Here is a 12,372-nt window from a genome sequence, read left to right as displayed (position 1 = left end):
ACGAAGTCACCTACATCTTGGATGCCCTGGGGGTAAGCATATAAACATCAAATTTTCATTTTTGGGTGAACTATCCCTTTAATTGCAAATTGCAATGTTGCATTTTATTTACTTTTCAAAGGCTTGTAAGCTACAGTTTGCACTGTTTCAATAAATGGAACTAATTTTCTCAACACATCTTTGATTAATTTTGTCCAGCATTTATTTTGCAAGCTGTCTGATGTTTTTTGAGTTTATTTCAATTAATTCAATCCAAGTAAATAAAACACTTACAAGATGTCACCAAAATCACTCTGTCTCTTTTAAATCTATCAGAAAATGATGTAAGTCTATCGAATTATATAGAATAGTATCGAATTATATCGAATCGTATCGAATTGTATCGTTGGCAAAATATCGTGATATATATCGTATCGTGAGCTGAATATTGTGTATCGTATCGTATCGTGAGATTAGTGTATCGCTACAGCCCTAGCAAACAGGTCTACCTGAGCCTAGCAACATCTCGCAATTCTAAATTTATCACAACTCGGAGTTTACTAGGGGTGGGAATCTCTAGACACCTCATGATTTGATTCACTTCGATTACGATTTAGAGGGTTGTGATGCAATGATAAACCAATTATCATTGCGTATTTTGTTTTAATACAGATTTTCTTTTTTCTCACTGTCTGATTATTAAAGCAAAGATTCTGTAATGACCCATAATGAATTTACTTCTGAGATTTTTAATTAATAAAACAAATGGAAGGGATTTGGCAAGTCAACAAAGTTACTAAGAACCAACAGGAAATGAAACCTGTGCCTGTAGCAGCATACTTATAGCAAATTAATACAGACTTATGCCTATTCTGAACCACTGCCAAAATAGTCTTTCAATTAACATCCTCCTGTTGTGTGCATAATGAGCAATATAATCCTAAAGACATAAAATAAATAAATAAATAAATAACATGTTGTTGTACCAAAACCATAAACAGCTTTTATACAAAAATATAGAAGTCTTTACCAGCAGCTCTTATAAAAAAAAATGCTTGTGGACTTCAGCATATTTTGAATAACTAACTAGTAACAATACAATCTTTCCCCCTTAATTTTCATAGAAGCCAGAGTGCTTCCATACACAAGCTTTTAACGCAGGCGGTGCTGGTCTGATTTCACGTGCCACCATCATGCATCTGTTATGTGCATGTCACAGACATGTCTGGGCGCTACACTTCTCGCACACACCTCGCACTTTACATCTCACAATTTGGTCTTTCTCACAATTCTGAATTTACATCTTGTAATTCTTAGTAAAGTTGTAAAGTCATCTTCAGAGTTTTTCTCTGAACCCTTAGTTTATACTCTTCCTATATTCATTCATCTTTGTGTGAACTGGCCTTGTAGTCTGCATCCTCCACAACTTCATGTTTGGAACCAACCCGCAATTTGGGGCATTTCAAGTTTTTAATAAGATCTTAAAATCATTTTGGTGAATACGGTGCATGCGGTGAACACAACACAGCCATCTTATGCAAATAAAACAATTCTTAGAGGCTTTCCCATTGCGTTGCATTTGCAATCCTTCAGCAGTCCTACTTAAAGAAATTGTTCACCCAAAAATGTCCATCGTCATTTAATCACTCTCATGCAGTGCTAAACCTGTATATCTTTCGTCCTTCTGTGGAACACAAAAGAAAAGATTTTGAAGTATGTTTTGGCTGTTTTTGTCTATGTAATGAATATCAATGGGGACCAAAACAGGATCAATTGGACCCCTTTAACTTTCATTGAATGCACAAAGAAAAAAAAAAACTTTTCAAAATATCTACTTTTATGTTCTACAAAAAATTAAGTGAGTCATACAGGTTTTGGAACAACATGAGTCAATGATGGTATTTTCATGGGTGAAATATGCTTTTAACCAGATGTTAAAAACTTTACAATTAACATAAAAACACAACAGCAACTGAAGAGTAGCTACAATCATGTCTAGGAATTGAAACTGAAACCTAAAGGATGATGTAGAAGTAAATATTCACAAAATCAACCATACAAACTTCTGTCTTCAAACTTCCTGTAGATAATAATGCACCGCTCATTCCTCTTGTTAAAACAGCTATTACTCATGCGAGTCATAACTCGATGAAGAGTTATGATCTATACTCAATTAATATCGGTACAGCTTCGCTGATCTCTGAAGACCCTACCAAATCAAAGCCGGAGAATGAGCAATGAGGAGTTGAGCCGATAAATAAAGTCAAGAATTATGACTGCGCCTCACGGAAACATCCGTTTCATCAAATATTTAAAAGCCTAATACAAAATCAATTCTTCAGGAACAACATTAGGATCGAGAAACCGCGTCCTCCACATTAAGTTCAAGAGTTTCACCATTAATTCAATCGCTCTTCCCCTCAGAGGAAACAAGATGATAATAATTGAACCCAGACTGATGGAAAAGAGAGAGAGAGAGCGTTTCTTCTCCTGAGCGTATGTGGCGAACACCACAGGTCAAAGTTAATATCAAACCCACAAAGCAGTAATGAAAAAAGGATTAGAGTGGGAGGAGGGGGAGACGGAGAGAGAGACAGAGCGAGAGAGAAAGTTTGCCAGGGGTGGTCTTACCGCTGATGCAAAGGCTGAGAGAGCACAGACTCTCCTCGCAGGTCTCCGGGCTCTCCGCCTCCCAATGAGACCCTCTTTCCCTTTTCCTGGGAGACATCTGTCTTACGATGTTTAAAACCCGGTTCACTCTATCCATCCTTCCCTTAGCTCTGCGTGACCGAATGTCCCACGATTCCACCCCAATGTGTCACATTAGACACGGAGAGTCTTCTGAGCGAGCGTGTTGAGGAGACGCTCTGGCTGCTAGGATGCTAAATTTATGTCTGTTTTCGTTTGATTTTTTTTTTTCTTGCTTTTTTGCAACAAGCCAAGAAACGGGAACAGAAGGGGAAATAAATAGAAATATATCCCAGTTTGCCTCTCTCTCTCACTGTGAAGCTTTATCCCACTGCTTCCACAGCACAACTAGCAGTGAGTTGATCTTTTTTTACCTCCCTCCCTCTATCCAGCTTGCTCTCTCCGACTCGCTCACTCTAGCTTTCATCTTTTGCACGAGGGTCCTCTCTAATCAGCTAATAATACCTCATTAGAATTGGGAGAAATTGGGGAGGGTTAACCTTATGGAGGACGGACTGACAGCTGTGAAGTGGCCACACAGAAAAGTAGATCCTCCTTGAAGACTTGAAGAGATCTAATTGGAGTTTTGTATATTTTAGAGTGTGTCTGGTAGCTTTGATGTTGTCTATATGCATTAACGTACAGCTAAAAGTTCACAGAGGACTAAAAATATTGATGATTTTCTTGAACTTGGGAGTGTAACCAAATATTTGACCAGTCAAATGCTGTCAAGAGTGAGAACATCCTTCTCTCTAACCACCTGATTCATAAAACAGTATATGAAACACTGTATGTGAAATGAGTAGTATATCCAAATACATAGTATTCATTAAAAATGAAAAGTATTATAATATTCATTATAAATTTATTGTATTTGTTAAATATTATATGAAAAACTGTATATGAAACTAGATTTTAAAAAGCCTGATCAGAAAGTGTGAAAAAGTTCAAAAGTTTTTAAGTTTTTAAAGTTTTAAGTTTTAGAAATGGTAGAAATTGTCTGGTTTTCAGTCCAAAAAGGATAGTTTCAAAGCTTAAAGCTTGAATGTTTTAAAGGTAATACAGTCTGTCAGATGGATGGATGGATAAATGGATAGATAGCATGTTGCTAACATGTTTCTAACTTATTTAGCATGTAGCTAGCATGATTAGTAAGTTACTAGCATGTTTGTAACATGATTAACATGTCATTAGTGTGTTGCTAGCATGTGGTTAACATCATTAACATGTTTCTAGCATGATTAGTGCTAGAATGTTGCTGGCAAGTTTCTAGCATGTTTGTAACATGAATTACATGTCAATAGCATGTTGCTAACATGTTGAAAGCATGTTGTTAACATCATTAACATGTTTCTAACATGTTTCTAGCATGATTAGTATGTTGTTAGCATTTTGAAAGCACGTTGTTAACATTAACATGTTTCTAACATGATTAGCATGTTTATAGCGTGTAGCTAGCATGATTAGAATGTTGCTAGCATGATGTTACCATTACTAGCGTTATTAACATGTTATTAACATGTTTATAACCTGATTACCATGTTGTTAGCATGTTTCTAGCATGATTAACATGTTGTTAGCATGTTTTTATCATGATTAGCATGTTGTTAGCATGTTTCTAGCATGATTATCAAGTTAATAACATGTTACTAGCATGATTAGCATGTTGTTACCTTGTTTCTAAAAATGATACGAAAAATCGTATCGTATGTGAAATAAGTAGTTTTGCCAAATTCACAGTATTCATTAAATAGTAAATGAGAAAACTGTATGCGAAAATTAGTTGTATGCCCGAATTCATAGTATTCATACAGTAACAGTAGATGAGAAACAGTATGTAAAAGAAGTAGTATGTCTGAATATGTATTTGTAAACCAGCAGACGAAAAACAGCATGTGAAATGAGTATCATGTACGAATTTGTTGTATTCATACAACAGTAGGTGAAAAGTACACAGATGGCCTACTATTTCAGCAGACATTTTGAAGTGTGCATTGAATGAACAGTTTACTATATGAGCCACAGAAAACCGACAAGTACGGTAACTCAAACTGTTTGAGGAAACTGATTGCCTTAAACCATTTAAGTTTTAAAACCAATATATATGAGTACTATAAACTCATCTACATTGAGTTAAATTAACTTAACTCAATGTAGATGAGTTTATAGTACTCATAATTGTTTTTTTTTAACTGAAATGGTTTAAGGCAATTAGTTTCCTCAAACGATTTGAGTTACTGTAACTTGAATGAAGGCATTTCATCATAGTTTCTAAGACACAAAACTAGGTTCATAACATGCCTTCCTTTGTTTGGTCCAACAGGAAGTCCCTTCCTTAAACCCATGCCATTGGGTGTGAAATTAACAACCCACAAAATGATGTTGCTAATCGCCAACAAACGCAATGATGTTGGCAGCTGCCCTAACAAGCAAATGTTTGTTGATGTGGTCCGAGAAGGCGCTAATCTCCTCGTAATTCCCTTTAAGCATTTGGGGAAAATCATCTCTCAAGGAAATGCCACATCACAAGTCTCTACACAGCTGTTCGCTCTGCATCCCTCCCACACAGAAGAAGAAGAAGAAGAAGAGAAGGGAAGCACAGAGGAGAGTGACACAGAAAAGAAAGCTCTTTAAATTAAGTATTAACACCATTATGCTCTCCAGAGGCCGTGGAAACACCCACAGGACATTGCGCTAATCCAACAAAGTGGCTGCACATGTATGGGAAGAGTTCATTACCTGCTTTCCTTCAAAAATAAAACATAGCGGGGAACTGAAATCAAATCGGTTAGGAAATGAAATCGGTTGAGGAGTTTAAAGCCATAGACGCTTTTAAGACGGATTAACTCTCGGTTGATTTGCCATCTTCCAACCCAATTTCACGAGAAAATATAACTATTTTATAAGATTCTGATTTCGTATTAATTTGTTTCAAACCTCTACGCGTTTCTTTCTTCTGTTGAACACAGAAGATATTTTGAAGAAGTTCAATGAAGTTGGAAGTTTGGATTACATTGGGAAGACAATGAACGTTTTGAAGGTTAACACTTAAATACATACCTCAGATCTTTAGTGACCTGGGACGTTATTTACCACCCTCTACCTCCTTCATTTTTTCAATTTTGACACCAGCTTTCTTAGTATTCATCAATCTATTCATTATAAACAATATTATCTAGTAAAAAATAACAAAATATAAAAGAATATCTGATTTCTGATATTTTTTTGTACAAAGTGTATAGGGTCGCTAACGACCTGAGGCATATAATAGTGTATTTTTCACGCGCAAAAATATGTAAATATCTGATGACTCAAAATGTGCAATTCACCTTTATTCCTCGAGGTGGCACTGTTTAATAGACAATATTGACGTGATGTTTCACTCATAACTATCGCAGACATAAAACAACAGAATATCATCAGCAAAAATTGAACAGGTTTGAATGGCTTTACTGCAGTGCAATTACTGTACGCAATAAAATATAAATGTCACTGTTATTTGATGGTGGATGTGGTGAATAAGCTGCCAGCGATCAAAATATGACTTTGAAGTCATTGAAAATGATACCTTTGAGAATATGGTTGAGATCGCGAATATGAGCCAGATGCTGAATGGACTGTGGAAATACGCTTTGAAGATGATGGCGATCCTAAAATCATCTGCTCAAACTGAACCCTTCTAAGTTTCAAAAGGTAACGAAATATGCTTTATTTTATTCTTCAGTAATTGTTCTTAAAATATCAAGAGAGTTTTTTTTGCTATTGCAGAAGTTAGAGATCCATCCGTGCTGGATATATAGGCCGGGGTTGCTAAAGACCTGAATATGTAATAATGATTGGTGAAATATTCATGCATTTAAGGGTTAAAGTACTAGAGTAATAATAATAATAATAATACATTTTATTTGATGGCGCCTTTCAAGACACCCAAGGACACCTTACAGCAGAAACACAAGCAATAAAACACCAATACATAAAAATTACGGAGAAAGAAAAAAAAAATAATAATAATAAATAAAATTACAATGAATAAGCAGATTTGAAGAGGTAAGTTTTAAGTTGTGATTTAAAAATGTCAATAGAATCCAACTATATGACGAATATGAATGGGTAGTGCGTTCCAGAGTTTGGGGCAGTGTAACCGAAGGCCCTGGCTCCCATTTTAACCATTTTAACTGAAGGAATAGACAAAAGACCAGAAGAAGAGGAACGGAGGGCACGAGAAGGAGTGTATGGGTGGAGCAAATCAGATATGTGGGAGCAAGGTTACGAGGTGAGAAGAAGGAGTTTGTATTGAATTCTTTGGGTTATTGGGAGCCAGTGAAGTTGAATGAGAATCGGTGTAATATGTTCAATTGATTTTGTGCGGGTAATGATTCTTGCAGCACAGTTATGGACATTTTGAAGTCGTTGATGAAGCTTTTGGGGTAAACCGAAAAGAAGGGCATTACAATAGTTGAGACGTGAGGTAACGAGGGCATGAACAAGAACTTGGGTTGAATGCTGAGTGAGTGATGGACGGAGTCTAGAAATATTGCGTAAATGAAAAAAAGCTATGCGAACTGTATTGTTAATATGTGAGGAAAAAGAAAGAGTAGAGTCCAGTATTACACCTAAACTTTTGACCTGAGAGGAAACGGGGACCAGACAATCTTCAATGCTTATACTGATAGGTGGGGATTTGGAAAGTGTAGAATTGGAACCAATGAGAAGAACTTCACTTTTATTGACATTTAATTTGAGTTTGTTATTTGTCATCCAAGATGTAATGGCCTGTAAACAATCAATAAGTGCAGTGGGGCATGATGAAATACTAGGTTTTGTGAAAATGTACATTTGAGTGTCATCAGCGTAACAGTGAAAGCAAATTCCAAAGTGCCGGAAAATATTACCAAGGGGAAGGATGTAAATAATAAACAAAAGAGGACCTAACACTGAGCCTTGAGGAACTCCATGATGTAATGGAGATGAGGATGACTTGATATTTTTCATTTGTACAAATTGTTTCCTGTCGCTGAGATATGAAGTAAACCATTTTAGGGCAGTACCAGTGACCCCAATGCCAGCCAAACGCTCGAGTAATACTGGGTGCGAGATGGTATCAAAGGCGGCACTGAGGTCAAGGAGAATGAGGATGGAAAGAAGACCAGAATCAGCTGCACGAAGGAGATCATTGGTGATTTTAACTAAGGCTGTTTCAGTGCTATGTTTAGAGCGAAAACCAAATTGGAAAGGCTCAAACAGATTGTTATTTTGAAGATGATCCTGAAGCTGTGCAGTAACAATACGTTCAAGAATTTTGGCAGTAAATGGTAAATTAGAAATGGGACGATAATTATTAAAATCTTTGGGATCTAAGCCTTGGGATTAAGGTTTCTTAATTATAGGTGTAACTGAAGTAGAGTAATAAAGTAGAGTAATAAAGATTATTACTTCTACTAATACTATGACTTAACAAGTACATTCAAAGTGTACTGCTTTATTTCTGTAGGTATCATATCATATAATTACCTAACAGAAAAACACATACCTAGTGATATATTGCAGAGGTTTCTATCAAACATTTTGATACTGTCTGTTTTCCAAACATCTTACGTTTGCTTGGCGAACTCTGCCTTTCATACAGTAGTTAAAACTTTTCAGAACTGTTAGCTGAGACTCAAGTTTTTGATGAATTATTCACAAAGAAGAATTTTTGTTGAGGAATTAACTTCATAGAGAATAACATTCCCCTCTGCACTTAATGAAGAGATGACACAGCTAGCAAATAGCATCTCAAACTGTTATCAAGAGGCAAAAACCTCAACAAGGTTAATGATAAAGTCTCACATTCAAGTGAATACAAAATAGTGTTGGGAAGTAACTAAATGAAGGTAGCTATGCTAAGTATATGTTTTTAGTAGCATGACAATGTTTTGGCTATCTTCAAGACACTCTAGCTTGTGCCTAGCAGTGTAGCGCTAAATGCTACATGAGTAGTACATCGTATTATAAACAGATCTTTACAAGACACAGTAAGTATGTGTCCTGTCCTGTCCTGTTCTGTTTTCCTAGTGTTTTTCCCCCTCTGTTTCCAGTTCATTTGGTTTAGTCCTTGTTCTCCCCCTTTTGGTTTAGTCCTTTTTGGTTTAGTCTTGCCCATATTTGTATTTCCCCCTCGTCATCTCGTTATCTTGTTTGTGACCACGCCCATGTTTCTGTGTATAAAGTCTGTGTCTGCTCACTCCCCAGTGTCCGTTGATGTATTGTTACATGCGTTCATTGCTTGCTCCCGGTTTTTGTTTGTTTGTATTGAGTTTCAGTGTTTTGTTTAAACTGTTTATATTCATTTAATCCGGTTCTCCTGCTTCATCTCCACTCCTCCACTCAGCCAGATTGTGACAGAATGTATATCTTCTTAAAATGATCCCTCTCATATATTTATTTGGAAAGTCTGATTCTTTTTAGTGAATTGGTTAATTTGATTCATTTTGATTTGAGCTTCTGTTGCCATTTTGTGTTGTAGCTAAATGCTACTGTTTATCACTATTTGTTAAAATAAGTTACATTCTTGTTTGTTTTATTTTAACTTGTCACCATCAAGATTCATTCAAAAAACAGTTTTCAAACCTGAAATACTGCTATAATATGAATAGAACATGACAGTTATACATTTAAAGAGATATTGCCCCATTAAATATATTAGTTTTCTGCTTTTTGTTAGCTTCTACCTAACTATTTTAGCTGTATGACTACAGTTTAAACTGCTTTAAATGAGTCACTTGTCAAGCTTAAATTATCTTCCTCAGGACTGCTATACCACAGACAAGTGGGCAGCCGTGGCCTAATGGTTAGAGATTCGGACTTGTAACCCAAAGGTTGCAGGTTCGAGTCTCAGGTCCGGCAGGGATTGTAGGTGGGGGGAGTGAATGTACAGCACTCTCTCCACCCTCAATACCACGACTGAGGTGAGTCCCTTGAGCAAGGCACCGATCCCCCAACTGCTCCCCGGGCGCCGCAGCAATGGCTGCCCACTGCTCCGGGTGTGTGTTCACGGTGTGTGTGTGTTCACTACTGTGTGTGTGCACTTGGATGGGTTAAATGCAGAGCACAAATTCCTTGTATGGGTCACCATACTTGGCCTCACTCACCCCCCTTTATATAAGTGAAAGTGTGCATGAGTCATATATGGATCTTTTCTGGTACTTTTCTGTTCCTGTTGGAGCTTGACTGCCAGAATTCCCATCCAATTTTATTGTATTTTTATTTTATTTTTTTCAAAAAGAGCAGTCTGAATATGAATCTCCCTTGTGTTCCACTGAAAAAGAAAATATATTTTTATATATAGCATGAGACAAGAGGGTGAGAAGATGATGACATTATCATTATTTTTGAGTGAACTATCCCTTTAAATGTATTTCCTCTGTGTCCTTAGTCTAATTACGGCAGTGCTAACCCAGACTCAGACGCAGGAAACTGTGAGCGTTTTAACACGACTGCTAAGTGTGGCATCTGAAATCGGTTTGAAAAGTGGAACACTGATTAAATGCTTGAAAATCACTTTTTAAAACTCCATTCTGCTGAGCAACTGTTTCCTTTGAGTTCACCTGTCTCTGGAAGTTCTTCCTCAGCGAGAAAGACTGATCTGGAAATCTGGGACATGAGCAGCCGTGTTCATCAAATAAAATGGTTTGCGTGCACGGAAAATGGGGGTTCATTGGGTTTACTGAGATTGGAAAGGGAAAAAAAAATATTAAGGAAGAATATTAGACGTTTTGCATAGTTAAAAACTGTCAGGATGATAAAAGTGTCATAACATCACAATGAAGACAAAAGCCTCATTAAAAGATAAAAAATTTAATTCCTAAAATGGAAATTCTTAACAAAACTGTTTCAATCCAATTAATTTAAAAAAAAAAAATTGTCCTTAAAATCAAAGTCATGTGTTGCAACCAATGTGTAGAGCCTCATTAAAAATTAAACAAAGTGTCTACTTGGCAGAGGCTATTTACACTGTCTCCACCCACCAATGTGTGGTTGGGCTAGTCTATGGCATTTAAATAGACTCAAAAGTCGCCGCGCACGAAAACCACGAGCATGCGAATGAAGCAAGCGCGCAAAACAGACCAACGAGAGGAAAATAACATCGCGAGAGTGCGCATTTGTACACCGCGAGTGCGCAGAACAGTATTTAGGAGCGGAAATTAATACTGGCACAAGCCCCTGCTGCCTAGCGCACACAACTGCACATGAGCGCTCGCTCCTCAAGTTGACTTTTGACACTTTGAGGGCGGGGCGATGACTTTTGTCTTCCCACCTGTGATGGGTCATTTGTTTAATCAGTTTCACTCTTGTTTAAACATGTAGCAGGATGAGGACAAGACACGTTTTACGGAACCATTATGTCAGACCCAGAGCAGGTAATTTAATGGTAATGTGCAAGTAATGTGACTGGATAGGGCCTCCAGAATATACAGCTCCTGACGACACAGAAACTCCAGATAATCTAAATCCAGTGGTGTTGTGCTGAAGGCCTGTTGCAACTTGTGTAAAAGATTTTCCAAAAAGTGGTGTCTTAGCCATTGACAGAACAAAGAATAATTAATGAGATGTTAAGATGTCCATGTCACTGTTGTGATAAACACACTTCAAAAGTTGAAAGGGTTACATGATCTCTACTCATCCTTTGATTCCAGGAAAGTATCAAAATCAGATATTGAGCATCAAAGTTTGATTTTACTTACTAATTTCCCTGTTTCAAACATGGTCTTAGTAGTAAATATATCAAAATTATTTTCTTAATTGTTTGCATACAAGATGATAGAAAACATCAAAACACAAAAAACTTTTTTTCACACTTTTTACAGGGTCACATTGACCATGGAAAAATGCTTTTAGTGATGTAACTATGTTAAGTTTCACTAATACCATTTGTAATGTGTTCTAATCATTTTATAAACGGCATTAAGATAATGGAGCAATAGGGGTTGGTGCTGTGGTTTGAATAAATCACAAAGATTGCATTTACGCTGCTTTGTTTAGTAAATTAGCATACTAGCTTTGTTTAGTAGCTAGAAACGCTAATCAGCCATGATTTACTTACTGTATATTGTCAATGTAGGTCAAAACTAACCTTTAACATCCTAAATTTATGGGTTAGCCAGCTTTATCTTAAATTAGCTTATCTTTTTTAGTCGTTAAGGTCCTATACAAACTATTCAAGATGATTTTATCTACATGCATTAGGCAGTAAACAAAATAAGTACCTTCAAAATTGTACAATACAATATCATATATTGAATATATTGCACTGGAAACACAAAGACTTTTAAAAATTAAATTACCTGCTCCGGGTCCGACATAATGGTTCCGTAAAACGTGCCTTGTCCTCGTCCTGCTACATGTTTAAACAAGAGTGAAACTGATTAAACAAATGACCAATCACAGGTGGGAAGACAAAAGTCATTGCCCCGCCCTCAAAGTGTCAAAAGTCAATTCGAGGAGCAAGCGAGTGTTGGGTAGTCGCGCGAGCGCTCATGTGCAGTTGTGTGCTCTCGTGCTGTTATTTTCCTCTCGTGGGTCTGTTTTGCGCGCTTGCTTCATTGGCGTGCTCGTGGTTTTCGTGCGCGCGACTTTTGAGTCTATTCAAACGCCATACTAGTCAACATTACCAAAGATGGCTGTTAAATAGCAGCTTCCATATTGTAGGCGGTAATGCACATAGCA

At 36.9% G+C, this 12,372-nt stretch overlaps 1 protein-coding gene across 1 annotated transcript in view; it reads right to left on the bottom strand.

The window, feature by feature from the left end:
* The window catches only part of LOC141338149 (glutamate receptor-interacting protein 2-like), a 198,608-nt gene extending 195,862 nt beyond the window's left edge, over window positions 1–2,746 (bottom strand). Inside the window, exon 1 of the mRNA XM_073843707.1 lies at window positions 2,611–2,746. Coding sequence (XP_073699808.1) covers window positions 2,611–2,746 — 136 coding nt within the window. The remainder of the gene's footprint in view (window positions 1–2,610) is intronic.
* Window positions 2,747–12,372: the final 9,626 nt, after the last annotated feature.

This window comes from Garra rufa, chromosome 7 (assembly GCF_049309525.1).
Source record: "Garra rufa chromosome 7, GarRuf1.0, whole genome shotgun sequence".
NCBI lineage: Eukaryota > Metazoa > Chordata > Actinopteri > Cypriniformes > Cyprinidae > Garra > Garra rufa.
Note: the sequence above shows the minus strand (reverse complement) of the source record. Positions and strands in the feature narration are given on the sequence as shown.